The sequence below is a fragment of the Carcharodon carcharias genome, chromosome 9, assembly GCF_017639515.1.
Source record: "Carcharodon carcharias isolate sCarCar2 chromosome 9, sCarCar2.pri, whole genome shotgun sequence".
Taxonomy (NCBI): domain Eukaryota; kingdom Metazoa; phylum Chordata; class Chondrichthyes; order Lamniformes; family Lamnidae; genus Carcharodon; species Carcharodon carcharias.
This window is the reverse complement of record NC_054475.1, coordinates 120,980,500-121,006,965: the sequence shown is the minus strand read 5'-3', so window position 1 is coordinate 121,006,965 and position 26,466 is coordinate 120,980,500. Positions and strand designations below refer to the sequence as shown.

Below are 26,466 nucleotides of genomic sequence, written 5' to 3'. Positions count from 1 at the left end.
TGGAAGTACATCAGTGGAGAACAGAAGTCGATCAAATGTTTCCATTCTTAAGTTCTCCGTGGGTGCCCTGATGGAAGATATTAGACCTGAATGGTTGATTTCTGATTTCTCATAGATACTATCTAACCCACTGAGTATTTCCAGATTTTATAGTCCTGTTTTTAGGGATGTAACTACAGTACAGAGCATTTTCCCTGCCTATACTGAGAAAGATGGGGCTCTCTTACTATGGTATATAATATCCTCAGGCTGTTGCTGCCTCTGCAGTTGCTGGCAAGAAACATCTTTTCAGGCAGTTTTTGCTACCTCCAGAGGATTAAATGCCATCACATTAGGCCTGCATCCCATTGGGCAAAGTTAGAGTTGCATCTAATGGCATCATTTTAAAAAGGCATAAGAAGCAAACGTCAGATGGAAGCTAGCGTTAAATTGGGAACCTGTTTCAAACCTTCAGGTCCACAAAACTCAGGCAGGAAAAATCAGCAAGTAAGAAAAGTAGAGACTTGAGTTGCCGAGGCTTTGTGGGCCAGATGAATCGTCAGAAAGATAATGGACACGCAGAACACAATCCATTTTGGATGAGGTGTCATCTTATCGTGATCCTTTGCTGATGGCTGAAGAGGTCAACCTTTGAGAGGCAGGTTCTGCCACAAGTGCCACACATGAACCTTCCAAATGTTGCTATGCGTTATTGTTTTTGGTGTTGATGCAAGTTGCCAGGTCACTGAAGCTGCTGGTCAATGTGGTGCTGCATGCCCACCCACAGGAGGCATCACCATTTCCCCCTGTCATCAGCTAGTGACTCCCAGGTACGATAGTTGATGTTTAGGGCCTTCATGTCATTCTTGTAATCATCTTTGAAGCGGAGCTTTGAGCATTCTCCTGGTCATCTTACTCTATCTGCTTTACCATATGCAAAGTCCTTGGGTGTGCAGCTATCTTCCATCCTATGGACGTGCCAGAGCCAATGAAGCCACCTCTGTTTCAATGTTAACAAACTTAAAAAACCTGTCTTTGAGAGGATTGCCACTTTTCACGATTTTGTCTAGCCAGGATATACTTATAATGAGTTGCAAACAGCAGAGATGGAAATTTTGAGCTGATTTTCTTGATAGCTGTAAGTCATTTATGTTTCACAGCCATACAGCAAGGTGCTGAGAACACAGGACCAAGCCAATGGTTTATAAGGCTTAACGGTCAGCTTGATGTTATTCCAAGCATGTCTTACGAGTTGGCCAAAGGTGATAGCTGCTTTTCCTATGCGTTTATTAACTTTTGTATCAAGGGACAGATTGCATGTCACCATAGACCAAGGTAGCAGAATTTACTTGCCACTTCCAGTGGGGTGTTATTTAGTGTGATCGGGGAGGAGATGCAACACCTTGCCCCACATCCATGGTTTGGCATTTATCAGGAAGAACAAATTACAGGGTTGAGAGAAACAGCCTGTGAGTTTTTGTAGGTGAATGTCCGTATGGACAACTAGCACAGCATGAGTGTAGATCAGTTCCCTGATCAGGATGCACATTGTGTTTTTCTTCTTTGCTTTCAACCTTGATAGATTGTAGAGTTTACTGTCTGACTGAATGTGCAAGTAGACTCCTTCCATACCTGCAGGGAAGGCAAAGGTCAGGAGCACAGAGGAGAAGATGCCGAACAGAGTGGGGCTAGGGCACAACCCTGTTACTCTCCATTCTTCATTTTGAAACTGTCAGAAGTGGAGCCATCAAACAATGCAGTGCATGTTGTCATGAAAGGATTGGATAGACTGAGGAGATTTGGTGGACAGCCAATTTTTCCAAGAATCTTGTAGAGCCCTGCTTTGCTAATGATGTCGAATGTCTTGAAGATCTAGAGGAGTAAGGTAAAGAGGTACCCTGTTCCCTACACTCCTCTTGTAGCTGGCATATGGAGATGATCATGTCTACAGTAGATCTGCCGGTATAGAAATCACACTTTGCTTCTGGGTACACTCGATTTACAAGTAGGTGGAGTCTTTTAAATATGACCCTGTAAAGGTCTTCTCCGTGATGCTAAGAGCAAGATGCCTCTGTAGTTGTTGCAGTCTCCTCAGTTGCCTTTGTTTTTGTATAGTGTGATGTCTTCTGCATCACGCACCTGTGGAATGGAGCCTACTTTCCAGCAGAGAAGGAGAAGGTCATAAAGGTGAGGCAATAGATGGGAAGCCAGATGCGCAGACCTGTGTGATACATTTGGCACTACTGTAATAAGTAAGTTATTATGTACAAGGATAAGACTTCCTTCCTGAAAAATATGGTGAGTTCAACTGCCCTTAATAGGGGCATTCACAATCACCACAGCAATAGTGAAATGCAATTTGTTAAAATAATGACAGCATCTGTATTTGGTGCAACTGAGGTGACCATGAAACCATTGTCGATTGTTGCAAAGACCTGTCTGGTTCACTTTTTTTTTAGGGAAGGAAATATGCCATCCTTACCTGGTGCGCTCTTAATATAACTCCAGAACCACAGCAATGTGGTTGACTTAACTGTCCTCTGCAATGCAGTGGCAAGCCTCTCAGTTCAAGGGCAATTAGGGATGGGCAACAAATGCTGGCCTTGCCAATGATGCTCACATGCCATGAAAGAATAAAGAAAAAAAAACTTGTGAAGTTAATTTTGTTCTTAGTTTTAAATGTCAAAGAGCATGTAGCTTGTGTAAGCAATGGCCAATATTTTAAAATCTTCAGTGGTGTAATCAGTCTGCAAATGCTATTTTTTAAACTAAACTTTGTAAGGCCTTGCTGATATTTTTCAATAAGACAGAGGCCATTAATATTTTTAATCCATCATATCCTAGAAATTAATTGGTGTAACTTTGAGAACTAAAATATATTGGAATCTTATACTGTGAACAATAGATTGGGAGTCTAGTAGATCTTAATTAGAATTACATAGTCTTTTCTATTGTATACTTGGACTAAGTCAAAAAGAAATTGAGGCACCATGACAATTTGCTTATCAAATTTGCATTAAGTGGATTGGACTGTTCACATCTGGACCACGGTCTATTTCTGAAATTTCATTACAAAAAATCTCAATGCCTTCAGTTCACTAATACTACCGGTACAGTGCTTTGCTGCATCAACAGTTTGTCCCAATTGTAGAGGAAGCAAAATAAAGAACAGAATTGATGTCATGTGAGGCCTGGGTTCGGAATGCAATCAAAAAAATCTTGATAGTGTTGAAAGGCTTTTGGTGAGTCAAATGTGATATTTTAATCTGAACTTGAAAACCATATGAAAGTTAATCTAACAAGGTAGATTTGGAGGGAAGACAAATTAATTTGTAATGCAGTTGATAAAGCAAACAATTCCAATGTTTTCTTTAAGCTGTTTATAATTGTAACTTTTATATGCTTTTATATTCTGTATAGAAAATAAAACTCAGCATTATGAAACCGGATGACATGGGATCCCTGTAGTTTGGATAGCATCAGATTTTATATTGTCAGGGACTGTGAATTTTTGGCACTATGCAAAGGAAGTGAGGTAAAGCAGCCTACAGCTGCTTAACAATTAATTAGAAATGTTTTCACAAATAAATTGACCATTGAACACAACATTGTACTGATGAGAATGCAGCTATTTTCCATTGCAAGTTGATCCTTAGGGCATATGTTTTAGCAGATATGGTTGTTTTGCTGCAGTAACGTTTGGATTCTAAATTTTATGTTTGCTTATGGATAAAGTGATTAAACTTCACACCACTACTATACCTTTTAATTTTATGCAGATATGATTAACTTCTATTGATTTAATTTTGAAATTAAGCTATGCTGATGTATACAGTGAAGTTATGCAACAATTTTTGTTTTCATTGGTATATTTTAATTTGCTCATTGGTTTGTATGCTGAAGTTGATGTATTTTATATATATCGAACTGATGTCCGGGCAATGTTTTAAATCTTTGAGCTCATGTGATACTGGACCAAGAGTTTTGAAGTATGTGATCTCAAACTGGTACTTAGTTAAAAATATGTGGAGGCCACTAATATATAATGTGGTGAACTGGTCACACGTGATAAATTGGATCTAGCTATCTATGCTAGCATTGTTTTTTGCATTGTCTGATATGATCCCCATGAACCTGACATTCGAGGGTGATTGTGATTAAAAGCATGAAGTTTCAATTGAGAATTTTAAACAATTCTAATGCTGCACTGTCGTATTTGAAAATATTGTTGTTGATGCTCCGAATCCATATGTCAATGTATGTGGGGTGAATTTAGGACAACCTGTAGCCCAGTCACACCAGCCAAACTACTTCCAATGGAAAATTCCCTGCTAAAAATAGTGCAGCCCAGTTTCATGATCGGTATGCAAATCAGTGAGCAGAAATGAGTTGTGACAGTAATTTTCTTATTGTAGTTATGTTACCCTAGGCTGAAGTTTTTTTGTGACTTCTGATTTTGTGTGTTTTTGTGCATAATTATTTGCTTGTAGATAAATAAGAAAATACTTAACATGAGCTGGTACACAAGGACACTACTGGCATATAGGTCAGAATTTCTGTTTCAATTCTTGGTCTTTGCAGTCACCTGTGTTGTCATCAATAAATTAAAGCAAAAATTGGACTGAGGTATGATATCCTCCATGAATGAATAATTGCTAATAATGTCTCTGCAATTTCCCCCATAAACCTCTTTGCTGCTCCACATCATTCCTTGGCAGGGGATGGTGGGGCAAGGAAGAGTTCTCGAGCACTTTTTTATTAGCCAAGCTCCCAGTGACCGCTTCTGTCTCTCCCTTTCTGGCTTGATACCAGTTATTCTTACCCCTATCTGTCAAGCGCCATGAGACATTGTTTTTATTTAATTACAATTAGAATATTTTAGTTTCATTCCATTCTAAATGCTTTTAAGTTAATGAATTCAATATCTAGCATTATGCTGAGGCATTATTGTTGCTACTGTACTGAATATGCGATAATCTGCAGTGAAATAATGATGCTGCGTAGGCTGTATGCCTTAGTATTTTGGCTCAAAGCAAGACGTGTTTGTATTTGTTCTAAGAACAAGGAAATCCTAATCAGAACAGATTGTACTCCAGGTGTGCCAATTTGTTGAATTTAGGCCATGAGTTTGAGTTTTTCATTAAAATTTATCTGTCTTCCTTGTTGTTTTTCCAGGTTTTTCAGTACAGCCTGCCTGATCTTTGCTTTAATATTGTTAAACTGTAGCATACAAAAAAAAGGCTTGAAATATATTACACTGGTTCAGTTTTTTTTAAAGCAGCATACGATTTTAAATGCATAGGCCATATTATAACAATGAAGCTAACACATGTAAATTATACTTTTAAACAAGATTGTTCCATTAAATAAGCACTTATGCCAAAAGAAAACAGAGTCTTCAAAACAATTGATTTTAAACAAAAACAGAATTATCCGGAAAAACTCAGCAGGTCTGCAGCCCTCCTGAATATTCCATTGAAAGCAGTGTGGCTCCAACTTGAGATAAATCTCAGCTGATTATACGCTGCCCAACTTCGGGAAACCAGTATATCGATTGGGATAAATACAGAAAATTCTTGAAATACTCAGGTCAGCAAAGGTGAAGAAACAGGGTTGATGTTTCAGGTTGGCGACTTTTCGTCAAAACTGGGATCAGTTCTGATGAGAAGTCATCGGCCTGAAATGGTAACTTTTTTTTCTGTATAAATGCTGCCTGACCTGCGGAGTATTTCCATCATTTTCCATTCTTATTTCTGATTTCCAATATCCGCAGTACAGTATTTTGCTTTTGTATCAGTTGGGAGCTTTGCATTCTCAACAGTTTGGTTAACTGAATTTTTCTTTGATATGAAGTGTTGACCCACATTATTCTCAGTGGAACTACGTGAGGATATTCCTTGTTGGAAACTGTGGCCAAGTTGTAAGATGAACCTCCATGGTGGTTACAATTTTTATTTTAAGTTGAACATGATTTATGCAAATTTGTTTCTTCAATATAAAATGAAGAGCTACGTTGAACAAAATATACTCATTGCAATGATTTCTTGTCTCAATTTCATATCTTAGAATGATTACAGTACACGAGGAGGCTATTCAGCCCATTCTGTCTGCATTAGTTCTCTGCTAGAGCAATTCAGTTAGTTCTACTCCTCTGTCCTTTCCCTATAGCTCTGCAATTTTGTCTCTTCAGTTGCTTATCCAATTTTGAAAACCATGATCGAATTGGCGTCCACCACATTCTCAGTTGATGTGTTTGAAATCCAAACCGCTTGCTGCGTTTTTTAAAAAAGGTTTTTTCTCACATCACCACAGGTTCTTTTGTCAGTCACATTAAATTGGTGTCCTCTGGTTCTCAACCCTTCTGTTAATGGGAACAGTTTCTCTCGATCTACTCTGTCGAGACCTCTTATGATTTTGAACACTTCTATTAAATCTCTTCTCGAGGGGAAAAACCGTGACTTCTCCAGTCAGTCCAGATAACTGAAGTCCCTCAACCCTGGAGCCATTCTCAAATCTTTTCTGTACCCTCACTAAAGCCTACTCGTCGTGTGGTGTCCAGAATTGGAAACAATACTCCGGTTGAGGGATAACCAGCATTTTATAAAGGTTCTTCATAACTCCTTGCCTTTGTACTCTGTGTCTCTATTTATAAAACTTAGGATCCCTATGCCTTTTTAACCACTTCTTAACCTACCCTGCAAACCTCAATGAAATGAACACATATACCTCCAGGTCTCTGTGTTCCTGACCTCTCCTCACCCCCCTTGGAGTTGTGCTTTGTTTTATATTGCGCCTCATTTTTCCTACAAAGAGGTACCACTGCATATTTGTTTGCATTAAATTTTATTTGCCATGTGTGGGCCAATTTCACCAGCCTGTCTGTGTCCTCTTGAAGTCTATCATGACCCTTTTTACGATACTTCCAAGTTTTGTGAAATCTGGAAATTCTGAAATAACACTCTGCACACCCAAGTCTAGGTCAAAAACAGTGGTCTTAGTACTCGAACGCAAGTTCTGTCGACGGGTCATGAGGACTCGAAACATCAACTCTTTTCTTCTCCGCCGATGCTGCCAGACCTGCTGAGTTTTTCCAGGTAATTCTGTTTTTGTCTTAGTACTCACCCTGGGGAACCTTATTGTTTCCCTTCCTCCAGTCCGATCAACAACTATTCAACACTGTCTAGTTCCTGTCACTCAGCCAACTCCATATACATCCTAACGTTTTCCCTTTTATTCCACGGGCTTTAATTTTGCTGGAAAGTCTATTTTGTGGCACTTTATCAAATGTCTTTTTTGAAGTGCTTATACACCATATCAACCCTATTTGTTACCTCATCAAAATAATCTCAATCAGGTTAGTTAAACACAATTTGTCTTTAACAAATCCCTGCTGGCTTTCCCTAATTAACCTGCACTAGTCCAAGTGACTTAATTTTGCCCTGGATTATTATCGCTAAAAGCTTTCCCACCACTGAGGTTAAACTGTTGGGTTTACCCATAATCCTTCATTGAACAAGGATGTAACATTTGCAATTTTCCAGTCTTCTGGTACCACCCCTGTATCTAAGGGGGATTGGAAGATTATGATCTGTGCCTGTGCAATTTCCACCCTAGCATCTGTCAGTATCTTTGGATAAATTTCTTCCTTGCCTGGTGACCGATCAACTTTAAGGACAGCCAGCCTTTCAAATACTACTTTATGGATATTTAGCCCATCCAGTACCTCAACTATCTCCTCTTTCACTATGGTTTTGGCAATATATTTTTCCTTGATAAAGGCACATGCAAAATAATCATTTAGTACCTCTGCCATGCCCCCCATCTCCATGGGTAAATCCCCTTTTTGGTTCTAAATCAGCCCCACTCCTCCTACCACTGTTTTAATATTTGTATGCTTATAGAAGACTTAGATTTGGTAACATATTCTGAGAATCTGAATCAAAGATAAGTCAGAATGAAACAAACCCCTGATAACATACTGAAAATATCTACAGTTACTCAAATATATTTAAACTGAAATATATAGCTGACTCATTCAAGATATTACCTTGGTAATGGTGTCATAGTAACTGCAGCCATTTGGACACAATGCTTTTAAGGTTTTCGGACTCCTACCAAAAATACTTCAGTTGTCCCATAAATTGATGAGGCAACAGCCTGCTCTCCCCTATCACCACTTCTCTATCTTTTCCCATTCGCAAGACAGACCCACCAGAGGCTGGGCTTGTTGATATGCAGCCATGAGAATTTTTATCTCAAGAGTCCCCATCATTGAATCCAGATCCTTTAAGCCCCTTGGTTTCATGCAAGTTCAAGAAGGCCTCCTATTGATTGCCATCTACGTTGTCTTCTCAGCTGACAAATCAATACTGCTTCATCTTGAACAAAAGTTAGAGGAAGTTCTGAGCGATGCATGTACTCTACATAATGCACTCTAAAGATTTCCATCAAGTGTCTCAGTTGCCCACTGCTTACCAAACTGGCTGTGTTTAGTAAGCCTCTTCCCAAATGTTAGTGATGGAAAGTGTCACTGTAGCTTTAGCTGAATTGGAAGATTTTGCTCAGAGAAATGCCTTTTTTTTTAAGTAAAATATTGTGGGCCATTTGATCCTACAAATTTTACAAAGTTTACCAACTGTTTTTATTTATTAGCTATTCAAGTAAAATGTCGCTTCACTTTTTTAGTTTGATTTGAAAGAACCACCATGATAACAGACATGCATTTATGTAGCACCAGTAACATGAAAACATTTGAAATTCCATTATTTCAAAATACTATGACCGTTATTATGTCAGCAAATATAGCGGACATGCCATGCCAATAATTTTCCAGAAGCAACATTGAAGTTAATGACCAGTCAGTTTGTGTTTAGATAGTGTTGCTTGAGAATTGTTGACCAAGATGCCAGCATAACTTGTTTTTTTAAATTGTGTTAGGGGATATTTAACTTCTATCTAAACCATTACAATGGGTGACATATCATTTTACCCAAAGGGCTTTGTTCAATTTAAGCTGGTTAGCAGCTTTTTTTAAAATTCTTTCATGAGATATGGATGTTGCTGTTCCCCATCTCTAATTGCCCTTGAGAAGGTGGTGATGAACCACCTTCTTGAACTGCTGCAGTCCAGCTGTTGCAAGTACACAGTGCTGTTGGGAAGGGAGCCCCAGGATTTTGATCCCACAGCAGTGAAGGAATGGCGATATAATTCCAAGTCAGGATGGTGTGTGGCTTGGAGGGGAACTTGAAGATGGTGGTGTTCCCATGCGTCTACTACCCTAATCCTTTTAGGTGGTAGAGGTCACAAGTTTGGAAGGTGCTGACGATGGAGTCTTGGTTAGTTGCTGCAGTGCACCTTGTATATACTACACACTGCTATCACTGTGAGTCGGTGGTGGAGGGTGTGAATGTTTAAGTTGATGGCTGGGGTGCTGATCAAGTGGGCTGCTTTGTCTTGGATGCTGGGAATGCTGCTGGCATGCCCTTTTGCACTCTTCATTAAACCAGGTTTGATTCCTTGGCTTGATAGTATTGGCAGAGTGAGGGATATGCCTGGCCATGAAGTTACAGATTGTAGTTGACTATAATTCTGCTGCTGATGGCCCACAGTTGCCTCATGGATACCCAGTTTTGAGCTGCTTGATCTGCTCTGAATCCATCCCATTTAGCAAGATGATAGAACCATACAACACGGAGGGTATGCTCAGTGTGAAGACGCGACTTTGTCACCACAAGGGCTGTAGAGTGGAGCACGAAGACGACTGGAAAAGCAATAGTGATAGGAGATTTGATAGTTAAGAGAATGGACAGGCATTTCTATACCTGCAGACGTGAATCCAGGATGGTGTGTTGCCTCCCAGGGTGTCACTAGTTGCAGAGCACCTCAAGGGGGAGGGTGAACAGCTTGCAGTGAAGGTCCACATTGGTGCCAGTGACACAGGCAGAAAGAGGGATGTGGCCCCGCGTTCAGAATTTAGGGAGCTCGGTAAGAAATCGGCAAGCAGGACCTCCAAAAGTAATCTCCAGATTTCACATGTGCAAATGAGCATAGAAATAGGATAAAGCAAATGAATGCATAGCTGGAAAGATGGTGCAGGAGGGAGGGCTTTAGATTCCTGGGACATTGGGATCTGGGGGAGACGGGACCTGTACAAGCCGGACCGGTTGCACCTCGAGCCGGGGCAGAATTCTTTGTGGGGGAGATTTGCCACTGCTGTTGGGAAGGGTTAAGTTAACTTGGCAGAGATGTGGGAACCAGGAAGTAATATCGCAGAGGAATACCAAGATGCACAGAATACTAGGAGAGATAGATAGAACTAGAATAGGAAATAGTAAGTTTTTAGGTGAGTTCAGAGTAGGGGAGAAAGTGATAAAGTCTAAATTGGCATGACTATGTATTCACATACACGCACAGAGTATGGAAAATAAGATTGGTGAATTACGGGTGCAGATTGTCATGTGGAAATATGATATGGCTATAACAGATACCTGGCTCAAAGAAGAACAGGACTGAGTGTTAAATATTCCTGGATACAAGGTGTTCAGGAAAGATAGGAAAGGAATGAAAGGGGGAGGGTTGGTGGTATTGATTAAAGAGAACATTGCAGTGCTGAAGGGAGGGGAGTTGAGGACAGAATTATTTTGGCTAGAGTTTGGGAACAAAAAGGTGCAATTACATTGGATATGGGGAGTGGACGTGAAGATGGAGTTGAAACCCAATATCAGCCATGATCGCGTCGAATGGTGGAGCAGGCTCAACGGGCCATATGGTCCACTGCTCCTATTGCTTGTGTTCTTGTGAGTCCACCTAATAGCTTACTGTTTCTTACTTGTGTTATCTGCCTCTTCCAATTCTTTGTACACCCTGTTTTTCCCTTTCTAATGTTAGTTTTTGGTTCCCATCCCTCTGTCAAGTTAGTTTCCTCCCCCCCCCCCCCCCCAATAGCTCTAACAAACTTGGCCCCTAGGACTGGTTATAACTCTGTTCACGTACAAGCCAGATAGGTTGCACAGGTCCCAACTCCCTATTACCGATTCCAAGAATCGAAAGTCCTCCCTCCTGCACAATTTCTTCAGCCATGTATTCATCTGCTTTATCCTCCTATTTCTATATTCATGTGGCACCAGGGGTAATGCTGAGATTGCTACCTTTTGAGGTCCTGATGGTTGGTTGTTTCATAGATCCCTAAAAGCTGCCTGCAAGATTTCATCTCTTTCTTTCTGCCTATGTTGTTGGTATGGATATGGACCATGGCTGCTGTCTGTTTACGCTCCTAGGCACTGGAGGGGAAACAGACCATCCTGGGATCACATCTGCAGCCGCAGAAATGCCTGTCTATTCCCTCACTATAGAACCCCCTATCACTATTGCTTTTCCAGCCTTCCTTCTGCCACACTGTACAGCTGAGTCACCCGTGGTGCTGTAAACTTAGCTCTGACTGCACTCCCCAGTGGGACCATCATTCTCACCAGTATTTTGCTTGGAAAGCAAGATACATTCAAAGGACTCTTGCACTAGCTGCCTGTATTCCTCATCTGAATGGTCACCCATTCCCCCTCTGCTTGCACATCCAGAAGCATGTTATGCACAAACTGAGCCTTGCAATGTACCTTAGTGACATGAGTTGCTGCTCAATCTCTGGAATCTAGAACTTGAGCTGCTCCAGCTGATGGCACTTCCTGCACATTAGGCTGTCCAGGACATGCAAAGCATTTTGGAGTTCCCGCATGGAACACGATGTACATTCCACAAGCGCAAGGTGCCCTGCTTTGCCTCCATTTATCATCCTATTAAGTTTATTTAAGTTAATTCAGTTAAGACTTAGACTCAATTGCTACTCACCAATCAGCTGCTTCCCTTGTGCTGCTGTCACTTTATAGGAAGTTAATTTAATTAGAGTTAATTAGAAATATTTATCTATGTACCTCAGATTTTAATTCACTGAAAATTCAGAACCCTTTCGTGTTACTATCCCTTCCTATTTAATTTCAACTTTGTCCACTGATCACTAAGCACTGATTTTAAATATATAATAAATTACCAAAATGGTTTTAGATTTAATATTAATTAATACATCTAGTCTTGTTTTATGGTTGATTATTTGTGTACACACCCCATGTGACTTTTTGTCCTGTGACCGAAAGGGGAATGTGCCAGAGGACTGGAGAATTTAAAATGTTGAACCCTTGATGGGGTTGATGTGTGTATGAACTTCAATAATGTAGTTGATAAAGTGGCACATAGGCTTGGCAGCAAAGTTAAATCTTGTGGAATAAAAGAGATAGCTGCATGGATGCAAAGTTGGCTAAGTGACAGGAAACGAATTGTTCTGAGCAGACTGGAGGAAGGTTTACAGTGGATTTCCCTAAGGGGTTCACATTAAGACCACTGCTTTTCTTGATCTATGTTAATGGCCTAGACTTTGATCAGGGCACAATTTCAAAATCTGCAGATGCCATAAAACTTGGAAGTATTGTGAAGTGTGAGGAGGATAGTGATAGATTTCACGACAATATATGCTGATGGAATGGGTGGGCACATGGCACGTGAAATTTCATGGAGAAACATGAAGTGATAAATTTTGGTGCTAAGAATGAGGAGAGGCGATATAAACTAAAAGGTACAGTTCTGAATAGGCTGCAGGGACAGGGAAGCCTGGGGTGTGCACAAATCGTCGAAGGTGACCGGGCAGGTTGAGAAAGCAGTTAATAAGGCATACATGATCCTGGACTTCATAGAGATACTGAGTGTAAAAGGAAGGAAGTAATGGTGAACCTTTATAAAACATATTGGCTTGGCCTTAACTGGAATTCAGGCAGCAGACTTTATGAAGGATTTTGAAGTCCGCGGATAAGATTTATGAGAGCGGTTCCAGAGATGGGAGGACTTTAGTTATGTGACTAGATTAGAGAAGTTGGGGTTGTTCTTCGTGAAGCAGAGAAGGTTGAGAAGAGATTTGACAGAAGTGCTCAAAATCATGAGAGGCCTAGATAGAGTTGATAGAGAGAAACAATTTCCATTTGCAGAATGGTTGAGAACCAAAGGACAGAGTTTTAAAGTGACTGTCAAAGGAACCAAAGGTGACATGAGGAATTACTTTTTTAAATGCAGCAAGTGGTTGCGATCTAGAATTCGCTATGTGAGAGTGACGGAGGCAGATTCAATCCCAGATTTCAAAAGGGAACTGAATAAGCTTCTGAAGCGTAATAATTTGCAGGGTTACAGAGAAATGGCTGGGGAGTGGGATTAACTAAATTTCACTTGCAGAAAGCCAGCACTGACATGATGGCCCGAATGGCCTCCTATGGTGTAATCATTCTATGATTCCAATAAATTAATTTTCATGTCATCATGAAACTTTTCTTCAGCTAAGCCTTATAGGTAATGGTAGATCTTTTTAAATGCTGCCCTTGCAACAATGTGGAGTGTAAGTCCATCATACTTTTTGATCGCTCTGTTAAAGCAATGAGAATAAGAGTGGCATTGATCATAAGGCCCATTAAAAGTGCTGAGAAGCAGGAGCCAAGTAAATAGCAACTTGTTTACATCCAAAAATTCAGTTGGAGTTTATTGGTATCTCTACTACAATTCAGAATTCTGAATGTGCAGTGTTTTCCCTCATAATGGCCCAAGTGTGCAATGCTGTTTTTACAAATAAGCTCCTCTCTCTTTCCCCAGCCACCTGGCAGTGAAAAAATGTAAACCCTATTTAATACTATAGATAAAGCATAGGACTTTTGATCTTCACAGGTATATGCGACCTGCTGACGTGGCAGTATTTGAAGGGAATAATAATCATTCCTGAGAGTTGTCAAAATAAACCAATTCTAGATTTGGCTCTATTTGTTTACGTTGATATAGCCAGTTGGAGAACCTTGTATGTCCAAAAGGAATTGGGTGACACAGTAATAATCTTGGAATTGCTTCTTGTTTGGTTAATCAGTTTATTACTAATTTACTTCTGGTTTAGCTAACGTTTCCTTCCAGTCTAGTTGGTGGTAGAGGTGTTATCTTCTGCTGGTGGTAGAGTCACTAGTCCAGATTTTCTGGTCTCCGGATCATCAGAGACCTGACATACTCCTCCACCCACATCCCTCGCCCCACCCCCCCACAAGATGTGCTTCGGGATCTGACTCTTTGGGAATTGCCCGGGAAAATTGAATTTCAGATTGGCAATTCACCTACTCACCGGGACTCTTGGAAAAAGTCTTCAGCTTGGAGTTAGAGTTCGAGACTTCGAATGGTTGCAACCTACTTAGCTGAATAGCTACCCCAGGAAATGTTAGAGAGAACAATCCTAGTTTAGCTTCTGGGAAGCTATACAATTGACAACCCCCCCCCCCCCCCCCAAACTACTCCCTCACCACCCCCTGACTACCCTCTCGCCACTCGCCCAACTAGCCACTCACCCCGACTCCCCTCCAAACCTGACCTGACCAGACCCATCATCTGACTCCCCAACACCCCTTCCCCACCCCCAGACTTGACCAGCCCTCGACCTGACAACCCTTCCTGACTCAACACTGGACCTATCCACCCTGCCCGGCTGTCACAAAAAACAAAAATAGCTGAAAAAACTCAGCAGGTCTGCCAGCATCTGCGGAGAGGAATACAGTTAATGTTTCGAGTCCGTATGACTCTTCATCAGAACTAAGGAAAAGTAGAAATGAGGTGAAATATAAGCTGGTTGAGGGGGTTGGGACAGGTAGAGCTGGATAGAGGGCCAGTGATAGGTGGAGGCAAAGAAGAGATTACCAGAGATGTCATAGACAAAAGGACAAAGGGGTGTTGACGGTGGTGATATTAGCCAACACCCCTTTGTCCTTTTGTCTATGACATCTTTGGCAATCTCTTCTTTGCCTTCACCTATCACTGTCCCTCTATCCAGCTCTACCTGTCCCACCCCCCTCAACCAGCTTATATTTCACCTCATTTTATTTTTCCTTAGTTCTGATGAAGAGTCGTACGGACTCGAAACGTTAACTGTATTCCTCTCCACAGATGCTGGCAGACCTGCTGAGTTTTTCCAGTTATTTTTTGTTTTTGTTTCAGATTTCCAGCATCCACAGCATTTTGCTTTTATCTTGCTCAGCTGTCACCCTGCCCACACGTCCATTCACCCGCACACTTGATACCTTTAAACACGTACCAGAATATGACAGCTCGTGCCATAAAAAAGTGGGTATGGCTTCTGCGCAGATTCTTTTTGCTGCTCTTTGCAAGGATTCCTGTGCCTGGGGAGTTCTGCAGGGTCTGCAGAGTTGGAGCATTTACAACATAGCAGGTGGGTGGGTAGTTTTCTGTCTGATCAGAGTCAGACACGGGTTTGGACTCTGATTGGAAGTTTTGGGCCATTATCTTCGGCACGACTTAGCAGCAAACCCACAAACGACTCACCTTCCTCCAACGTATTCAATAATGGAGGCTCGGTTTCTGTGGCACCAGCTTACCTAAGCTTGAATTGCTTCCACTGTAGTAAAATGAAATGTATAACCCTGGAGATAGGTTTTCTTCAACAACATTTTAGCAGGTGAATTTAGTCCCAAGATCAAGCAAACATTAAATGTTTCTTGAATTTTGTTGGCAATTCCAGTTCTGGCATGGTCTAATATGGAGCAAAGGCTTAGGGTATGTTATGGTGTGGTTTGTTTCATTAATTGCCTGATGGGTTATAATATATATTTGTGTGATTTTGTAAAAAATTTAATCGCTACTTCTTTGACGTCTGAGTTTTTAAATATTTGCTGAAGTGTTCACTAACAAAACTTTCACAGTAATAAAACTGAGAAGGAACTTTTTCACACAATGCGTGATTAGGATCTGGAATTCACAGAGATAAAAACAAAAAAACTGCGGATGCTGGAAATCCAAAACAAAAACAAAATTACCTGGAAAAACTCAGCAGGTCTGGCAGCGTCGGCGGAGAAGAAAAGAGTTGACGTTTCCAGTCCTCATGACTTCTGTTGAAGGGTCATGAGGACTCGAAACGTCAACTCTTTTCTTCTCCGCCGATGTTGCCAGACCTGCTGAGTTTTTCCAAGTAATTCTGTTTTTGTTCTGGAATTCACTGCCTGTGTGTGGTGGAGGCAGGTTCAATTGAAGCATTCAAAAAGGAATTAGACTGTTATCTGAAAAGGAAGAATGTGCAGGGTTATGGGGAGAAGGCAAGGAAATGGCACTAGGTGAATTGCTCATTTGGAGAACTGGTGTCAACATGATGAGCCAAATGGCTTCCTTCTGTGCTGTACTAATTCTGAGAGCCTGTAAAAATTAAGCAGCTTGTAACTTCAGTGCTGTTTTCTCAATGACATTGCTCAGACATCATTTAGGATATAAAATACCTTTTAATTTGCCTCAAATGCAAATACTTGCTATTTAATCCATCAGAAACACTGAAGTGAAACTTCTGTGAGATTAAAGTTAGCCAGCATCTTTTGGTGATCTCTAAGTGCGGTTGCATAGTGCTATATTATTCCTCCCCTTCCCCCAAACCCAGCCAATTCTTGAGTTTAAAATTTACATGAGATAGAAATGCTTTATGGAATGGAGGATACAGTGGCCATTATAAAAGATTGATGTAAATATTTGATCCAGCGCCTTGTGGGATGTTGAAAAATTTGAGATGAAATTGCCTGAATCTGCAGGTTATTTGAGAAATACATAAAGCCAAGCAGTTTCATATGAAAAGTATTTTTGTAAGCAAATAATTTGAATAACTATTTTTAAAAAATATTACTGTGGGGTATTCCCCCTCTGTCTTCCACTGATGGTGAGGTATGACATAGCTAATTGTGTTCAAGTGTCTCCTGAGGTATTGCCTTTAACAAAGGGTCTAAATTAATTATACTTTTTTCAGAATAATATGCCAAGTTTGGGGTTAAATGCTAAACCAAAATGTTTGTTTTAACATTAGGCTGCTTTTTATGTTAAATAAATAATTGCAATTTATAGTAGGTATCCATGCATATAAGAGCACAGGATATATTCAACGATTTCAGTTAGCAAATGATTGATAGTCAACCGTCTAAAACACTGTTTGGGGCAACAGCAAAACAAGTGTGTAATACCAAGTGGCTAGGACAATTTGGAAGCAAGAAACTAAGTCCGGGTTAGTGATGGAGTGATACGATACTTGAATTTTTAAAAAGATTTATTCACGGGATGTGGGCTTCTCTGGCTGGGCCAGCATTTATTGCCCATCCCTAGTTGGCCTTGAGAAGGTGGTGGTGAGCTGCCTCCTTGAACTGCTGCAGTCCATGTGGTCTAGGTACACCCACAGTGCTGTTAGGAAGGGTGTTCCAGGATTTTGACGCAGTGACAATGAAGGAATGGTAATATATTTCAAAGTCAGACTGGTGAGTGACTTGGAGGGGAACTTCCAGGTGGTGGTGTTCCCATATATCTGCTGCCCTTGCCCTTCTAGATGGTAACAGTCATGGGTTTGGAAGGTGCTGTCTAAAGAGCATTGGTGAATTCCTGCAGTGCATCTTGTAGATAGTACTCACTGTTGCTACTGTGCGTCAGTGGTGGAGGGAGTGAATGTTTGTGGATGTGGTGCCAATCAAGCAGACTGCTTTGTCCTGGATGGTGTCCAGCTTTTTCAGTTTTGGGGGAGCTGCACTCATCCAGGCAAGTTGGGGGTATTCCATCACACTCCTTGTGCTTTGTAGATGGTGGACAGGCTTTGAGGAGCCAGGGGATGTGTTACTCATTGCAGGATTCCTAACCTCTGACTTGCTCTTGTAGCCACAGCATTTATGTGGCTAGTGCAGTTCAGTTTCTAGTCAATGGGACCCCCCATTGGATGGGGGATTCAGTGATGGGTAGTGCCATTGAGCATCAAGGGGGCGATGGTTGAATTCTGTCTTGTTGGAGATGGTCATTGCCTGACACTTGTGTGGTGCAAATGTTACTTGCCACTTGTCAGCCCAAGCCTGGATTTTGTCCAGGTCTTGCTGCATTTGGACATGGATTGCTTCAGTATCTGAGGAGCCACGAATGGTGCTGAACATTGTGCAATCATCAGCAAACATCCCCACTTCTGACCTAATGGAAGGAAGGTCATTGATGAAGCAGCTGAAGATGCTCGAGCCTAGGACACTACCCTGAGGCGCTCCTGCAGGGGAAGCCCTGGAGCTGAGATGACTGAGCTCCAACAACCGCAACCGTCTTCCTATGTGCTAGGTATGGCTCTAACCAGCTGAGAGTTTTCCCCCTCATTCCCATTGGCTCCAGTTTTGCTAGGGCTCCTTGATGGTGCACTCGGTCAAATGCGGCCTTGATGTCAAGGGCAGTCACTCTCACCTCACCTCGGGAGTTCAGCCCTCTTGTCCATGTTTGAACCAAGGCTGTAATGAGGTCAGGAGCTGAGTGGCCCTATCGGAACCAAAACTGGGCATCTGTGAGCAGGTTGTTGCTAAGCAAATGCCGCTTGATAGCACTGTTGATGACCTCTTCCATTACTTTGCTGATGATCGTGAGTAGACTGATGGGGCAGTAATTGGCCAGATTGGATTTGTCCTGTTTTTTGTGGATAGCACATAACTGGGCAATTTTCCACATAGCTGGGTAGATGCCAGTGCTGTAGCTGTACTGGAACAGCTTGGCTAGGGGTGAGACAAGGTCTGGAGCACAAGCCTTCAATGCTATTGCCCAAATACTGTCAGGGCCCATAGCCTTTGCAGTATCCAGTGCTTTCAGCTATTTCTTGATATCACATGGAGTGAATCGGATTGGTTGAAAACTGGTATCTGTGATGCTGGGGATCTCTGGATGAGGCCGAGATGCTAGGCTGCTCCATCATTGAGGATGGGGATATTTGTGGATCCGCCTGCAGTGAGTTGCTTAATTGTCCACCACCATTCATGGCTGGATGTGGCAGGACAACAGAGCTTAGATCTGATCTGTTGGTTGTGGGATTGCTTAGCTTTGTCCATCACTTGCTGCTTATGCTGTTTGGCATGCAAGCAGTCCTGTGTTATAACTTCACCAGGTTGACATCTCATTTTTAGGTATGCCTGGTGCTACAACTGGCATGCCCTCTTGCACTCTTCATTGAACCAGGATTGATCCGTTGGCTTGATGGTAATGGTAGAGTGGGGGATATGCCGGGCCATGAGGTTACAGATTGTGTTCGAGTACAATTCTGCTGCTGCTGATGGCCCACAGAGCCTCATGGATACCCAGTCTCGAGTTGCTAGATCTGTACGAAATCTATCCCATTTAGCATGGTGGTAGTGCCACAACAGGATGGAGGGTATCCTCAATGTGAAGGCGAGACTTCATCTCCACTGACGGTGCGGTGGTCACTCCTACTGATGTTGTCGTGGACTGATGCATCTGTGGCAGGCAGGTTGGTGAGGATGAGGTCAAGTATGTTTTTCTTTCTTGGTTCCCTCACCACCTGCCGCAGTCCCAGTCTTGCAGCTATGTCTCGAATCTCCTCTTTGATACTCTGTGAAGAGGAGATACTTCTATATGAAATTGATTGGAGGTGCATTGTCCATGTTGTCACCGCAGGGCATTATTCCCAGAAAAACAGCATGCCTGGCAGGTGATGGTTGAACAGGCTTTGAGTACTACCTATAAGACTGAGGAAATGGAATCAGTTAATAGCATATTGTCAGGATTGACCAATGATTCCATTTATATGGTCCACATCCCAGTCTGTGGCACAGCTTTATTACAGCTTTCCTTGTGGTATGCATCGCAAACACCATGGGCAATCTTGACTTATACAGACGCTTGTTCTTGGAGAAGTCTGGGTATTGTGTTTCTGCCTGTGGATCTATATCTAAAGATAAAGGCATCTGCAGGCTTTCCACGTCTGTTCCTTGCAGTGGTAATACACACCAAAACTGGCAGTTTTTGCCGTCATTGCTGCACCATAATTGACAACAACCTTAGGACTCCAGACATGCACAGAATAACAAGGAAATCCAGATGTGGCTGTCGGTGAGTCACGTTCCTCTATAGGGTGCACTATAGAGCTTCCCACAGACTACAATTTCCATTGCAATCATGATTTGAAGAAAAGTAACCAGTCCTGCTGTAAAACTTAAAAAGTTTCACCTTGATGAATAAGTTGTAACAAAGCTTTTGATGGCGTTCTGATTACTGCTGAACAGCATTACCAACCCTGAGGAGCTAATTTTATGTTTGTGGAATGTCTGATTTCTCTACAATTATTTTTTAAAATTCCATGCATTTTAATTTTTTTTCTCTTTGAGATTTGTATTTTAGTTTCCATCTTAATGTAATCCTGGTAATTTATTTTGCTTATATGAAAATTTAAACTAAAAATGAAGCCTTTTTGAGTACTTTTAACTTCTTGGTTTGCTGGACATTAATTTTTTGATTTAAGATCATAAGAAATAGGAGCAGAAGTAGGGCATTTGGTTCAATCGAGCCCGGTCCACCATTCAGTAAGATCATGGCCGATCTAATTGTGGCCTTAACTCCACTTTCCTGTTGGCCCCTCCTTTAAACCTTGAGTTGAATATATTCAATGACCCAGCCTCAACTGCTTCCTTGGGAAGAGAATTCAAAGACTAACAACCCTTTGAGAAGAAATTCCTCCTCATTTCCATCTTAAATGGGTGACCCTTATTTTTAAACTATGTCCCTTAGTTCTAGATTCATCCACAAGGTGAATCAACCTCTCAGCATCTCCTCTGTCAGGCCCCCTCAGAATCTTATGTTTCAAAAACTTCCTGTCTCATTCTTCTAAACTCTATTGACTGAATATAGATTGAACCTTCTCAATCTTTACTCATAAGTCAACATCTTCATTTCAGGAAAAACTCAGCAGGTCTGGCAGCATCGGCGGAGAAGAAAAGAGTTGACGTTTCGAGTCCTCATGACCCTTCCACAGAACTGTCGAAGGGTCATGAGGACTCGAAACGTCAACTCTTTTCTTCTCCGCCGATGCTGCCAGACCTGCTGAGTTTTTCCAGGTAATTTTGTTTTTGTTTTTGTTTTGGATTTCCAGCATCTGCAGTTTTTTTGTTTTTGTCTTCATTTCAGGAATCAGCTCAGTCAATCTTCTCTGAACTGCTTCCAATACAAGTATATCCCTGCTCAAGTAAGAAGCCCAAAACTACCCAATACTCCAGGTGTGGTCTCACCAATGCCCTGTACGATTGCAGCAAGATTTTCCTTTTTTTATACTCCATCCCCTTTGCAATAAAGGCCAACATTCCATTTGCCTCCCTAATTATCTGTTGTACCTGCATGCTATTTTTTTGTGATTCATGTATTTTTTTATTAGTCATATTAAAGATTTTAAATAACTAATACAATGTAAGCCAATTACTTGATTTCTGAAAGTTCCAGTACAGTGAGCCATGCCTATAAGAGAGAGTGAAGCATAGACCTCAATTCATTATTGAATCAAATAGTTGGTTTTTGATGACAGAAAAACTTGAAATAGAATTTAGGAATTGGAATTTGGTCCCTTCCCCTTGCCAAAGTATGGCACATTTACGAAACAGCGATTGTACTGCATGCGTCTCTTTGCATGGTCAGTCTTGTTTTTCCTCTTCTCTGGCTTTGCAACCTTTGGACTCTGACCTTTTACTTTTCCAGCTCGAGCAAGGCATCCATGGACCTTGTCACCCAATGATCAAGCACTACTTCTAGAGGGCAATGCTCACTGATCCACATTGGCTTAGGATGGCATCAGGGAGTGCCAGCCAAAAGATCACTTGGTTCAATAGCAGGAATTCCAGGGATTCAGCATGGGCCTTAATTTCCCCAACAGTCTCTTCCCCAGTCACATCAAGAGTGTAGGTGTTTTGAGCGTATAGAAACAGCTGCATGATGGTTCCAGAAAAGGCAGCCCTGGCTCAAGTGAAAACGGCAACAACCCACAGATCCCTGTTGTTAACTGTGTAAATTAACGTTAAGTGTCTATAGGTAGGTGGTTAATTATTTGTGCACATCCTTAAGGGGCTGTCAGTTTGCTATAGTTTGTTTTATTGGTATACTCAAATATAAAAAGACGCTCCCAGCGGCTGGTTAGATCAGATGGTTAGAGCTTGGTGCTAGTAATGCACATGTCACAGGGTTAATCGGAGGCTGCAAAATATTATTTAATTGTTAAATCCAGGGCTTCCACTGATGGCATCTCAGTCTTTCTCTTGCTGATTTTGTGCAGCATTTCTGGGAACCGAGTATTGTTAGAGAGTGTTTAATATAGTCTGCCCCAGTGTGGAACCATTTTCCTTCAAGTTTTGCGTCAGTAGAGCCCCTCCCTGATCTCTCTGATCAACAGCTTATAGAGCTGACCTAATGAACATTTCAAGCTTGGAGGTAAAGAGAAGTAGAAATAGATGGAATTCATAGTGTTCGGGAGGGGTGGGGTGGGGTGGAGCAGGTAAAGCAGAATAGAAGGTCAGCGATCGGTGGGGGCTAAGGAGAAATTGACAAAGATGTCATGGACAAAATGACAAAGGCTATGGTAGTGGTGAAGACTAAAAAGGCACTGATAATGGGATAAAGTTAAGAAAGCAGAATGTGATAATAGCAGAACCAGGGTCAGCACTGAGAAAGAACAACACAGAATAAGTGACCAATGACCCTTTGGATGGGGAGGGTAGGGGGAAGGGGCAGTGGTTGGTGGGGGGGGGTGGGGGGCGGGGGGGAAGGATAAAAGGGATTTAAAAGGGGATAAAATGATGAATGAATGAAAATAAGTAAATTAAAAATAAAACTAAATTTGAAAAAAGGGGAATTTAAAAAGGGGTGAAGATAGAGAAGAGAGTTCATGGTCTGAAGTTGTTGAACTCAATGTTAAGCCTGGAAGGCTGAAAAGTGCCTAATTGGGAGATGAGGTTCTGTTCCTCCACTTTGCTTTGGGCTTCACTGGAACATTGCAGCAGGCCCAGGTCCGACATGTGGGCATGAGAGCAGGATGGTTTGTTGAGATGGCAAGGGACAGGAAGGTCTGGGTCATGCCTGCAGACAGACCTCAATCTAACCCTGTTACTTTCTCTTGGGTCCCATGTGCTGACAAGAAATGCTGAAGTGTGAGGCGCCATTGTAAATGCTTAACAAGAGTTGTCAGATTGATTTATTTTAAGTCAATGAATTTCTTGTAGAGTTGTTTTCATATAATTTCTACCCATTCTATTGACTGCTGTGAGGGCTACTGTGTGATTGATCCTGAACTTTCTTTTCCCAACACATTGTCCCATCTTTCCCTGCATCAACCCGCCTATACTTCGTCACTCAGCTCAGACGGCCAGCAGTTGGCCTGGCCGGTGTTACCCTTTTAGGCTAGCGTTTGTGAGAAGTACAGTGTCCAAGTTTGTCCTTCAATAAACTTTTTATAGCTGGACAAAACACAACACTTGCACTGATTGATTTGCCTACTGATTTTTTTACACTCCTTTGGGGAAATACTGGTCTGACACCTTTTCTGAGATCAAAGACTGGCTATGTGATCATGCTAAATGATTGCAGCATCTCACTTAGAAATTAGGGAAAAGAGCTTTACATAAGATAAAAGCAAAAAGTTGCGGATGCTGGAAATCCAAAACAAAAACAAAAATACCTGGAAAAACTCAGCAGGTCTGGCAGCATCTGTGGACAGGAACACAGTTAACATTTCAAGTCCGCATGACTCTTCAACAGAACAGTTCTGTTGAAGAGCTTTACATAAGGATGGTTAGAATGTGGAATTCTCTGCCACAAACTGTTGTTGAAGCAGTCTGAGTTCTTTCAAAAAGGGAATTGAATAGTTTCATGTTAAAGAGGAGTATTTAATAATGGGCATAAGGAGTGAGTAACAAAGTGGCATAAGGCTAGGTATCATAGAATTTATGGCACAGAAGGCCCTGTCATGCCTGTGCTGGTGCTTAGTCATGCTTAGTTCCACATCCCACTTTTTGTCTGTAATCGTTTTAAGTCCCTCATCCTTAAGTACCTGTCCAACTCCTTTTCAAAATTATATATGAAATCAGCTTCCACCACTTTTTTAAGTAGAGCATTTCAGATCCTGACAACCTGAGTGAAAAAGTTGTCTCCATCTCTCCTCTTCATCTTTTGCCAATTATTTTGAATCCATGACCTCTAGTTATTGACCCCCCACCAGAGGGAACATTTTTTTCTACCTATTATACCAAAACCTCTCATCAGCTTTTAAACCTCTTGGGTCATAAAAAAAAAAGCTAGGAGCAGCAGGAGGCTGCATAGCCCCTTGAGCTTGCTCTCCCTTTCAGTAAGATCTTGATTGATCTTTGACCTCAACCTCACTTTTCTACCTGATTCCTTGATTCCCAGTCCAAAAAAAATCTATCAACCTCAACCTTGAATATAATTAATGACTGAGCATCCACAGCCCTTTGGAGTAGAGAATTCCAAAGACTCATAGTGAACAAAGATATTTCTCTTCATCTGCAGTCTGAAATGGGTGACCCTTTATCCTGACACCGTGCTGCCCAGTTGTAAACTCTCAGCATCTACCCTGCCAAGCCCTCTCAGAATCATATGTTACAATGAGAATCACCTCTCTTCTTAACCCCAGAGAGTGTAGGCATAGTCTGCTCATTCTCTTCTCATCAGGCAACCCTGTCATCCAAGGAATCAGTCTAGTGAACCTTTGTAAGCCTCTGAGGTGCAGAGACTAAAATTGTGCATCAGGCTCTGGGCATGGTTTCACCAAAACCATGTACAATTACAACAAGACTTACTTGCTCTGGTACTTCAATTCCCTTGCAATAAAGGGCAATGTTGTTTATCTTTCTAATTGTTCACGGTACCTATATGCTAACATTGTGTTTCTTGTGCAAAGGGACCTAAATCCCCATGAATGCCAGCATGTAATAGTTTCTTCCCATTTACAACATTGTTTTTCTATTATTCCTACCAAAGTGAATAATCTGAAATTTCCGTACGTAATAGCCCATCAGCCATCTTTTTGCCCACTCACATAACCTGTCCCTGTATGGAATTTTTGTGTCCTTGCTGCTTATCTGTGCAGCTTATCTGTGCATCTAATTTTGTATCCCAGTTGCTGTGTTGGATTTGAACTTACGTTTCTGAATCATTAGTTGAGGCCTCTACATTACTAGTCCAGTAACATAACCATATGCTACCATACCTGATTATACTAGATAAGTAAACGGTCAATATTTATGTTTGAGCTCTGATGAGGAGCATTGACAAAATGTTTGTTAATGGGGTACTTTCCACCTGACCATATTCTCACCTGTTTCACTTTTGTGTACAACAGAACTCTTGGTACACAATGTTCATCCCAGAAGACTGTCTTGCTTGGCCTGATATTTACCTGTTAGCTACTCTTGATTCACTTAACCCATGGTCTTCATGCTGCTTTCTGAATTGTTGCTGACACCTTGGAAATAAATTTGTGGAATTTCTGGGGTGTTTGTAGAGACTCTGATTTTGAAACTCTGTGGCCTTTCGATATAGTCACATTATATTTTCAAACAAGGATTACTATTATGTGCCACTTGAGTTATGTATTCAATTTTTCTAACTTAGCAGTACATTTACTTAATTTAGAGCTATACACTGTATAAGACTGTGTTTGACTCGGACAGCATGGATCTGCAGAGACATCACTCTTTTAACATGCCCTTATGTATTACACTGGGGCTGGCTGAAGGTTTAAGAGAATATATGAAACTAAATATGAATATTAGATTTGTAGCATATTATAGCTTGAAGCTTAATTACTTTGGATCCTCCTCTTATTAATTGTTTTTTTATTCAGGTACAGGATGCTGGGAAATATCTTCATTTATTTGCCTGAATTAAATTAAAAAGTCGTTTATTCACTTCATATGATTAGACTGATTTTAGAATATTACAGAAATGCAAATCAGGGCAGAAGAAACACATTTAGGCTTTGTGATATGGACAGATTATCACAGATGTTTTAAATGAAAAGGAAAAAAAATTATGACGCTGCATAATGTTTTGTCATTTGCTAATGACAGAATTGTATCACTGACCATCAGTTGGCACCACGCTGTCTGTCTAAACGTAATTTGAATAGATACACTAAGAAAGCACACCTACATGTTGAAAAGGTCTGGTGGCAGATTTTGCATCAGAAAGGATGTGATGTTGGTACATTTTTTTACAAATCCATTGTGCGATAACATCAATGCAATGAAGAGGATCACGGCAGTATACAAGGAAGGAGCAGCGAATGAAGCCTCGCAAAGGAGACCAACAATCCTTACACCATCCCACCGCCAAACAAAGCCCTTGTGAAGAAACCATGTGAAAGAAGGACACACAGAAGGATAAATATCAGAAAAAAGGTGCATCAGCAGGCCAACAAACTCCAACACTGTGCCCTAAACTCCTCATCAAGCAGACCGCATCCTTGGAAAATGGGCAGCAGTGGGAAAATGGCAAGGCTGGCAGGTTGTGAAGAGGAAAACCAACAAGAGGAAATTCCAGAGAAATGCAAGAGTTGTTGCCAGTGCCAAGACAAATGATAAAAGGTCATTT

General features: G+C 41.3%; 2 protein-coding genes across 3 annotated transcripts in view; one reads left to right on the top strand and one right to left on the bottom strand.

Moving 5' to 3' along the window:
• The window catches only part of LOC121282022 (fibronectin type-III domain-containing protein 3A-like), a 156,271-nt gene that overhangs the window by 32,761 nt on the left and 97,044 nt on the right, over nt 1-26,466 (top strand). The window lies entirely within an intron of this gene.
• On the bottom strand, nt 21,413-21,797 carry LOC121282023 (ubiquitin-like protein FUBI). The gene is given in 2 exon segments (XM_041195357.1): nt 21,413-21,617; nt 21,619-21,797. Coding segments are annotated over 2 exon segments (384 nt in total).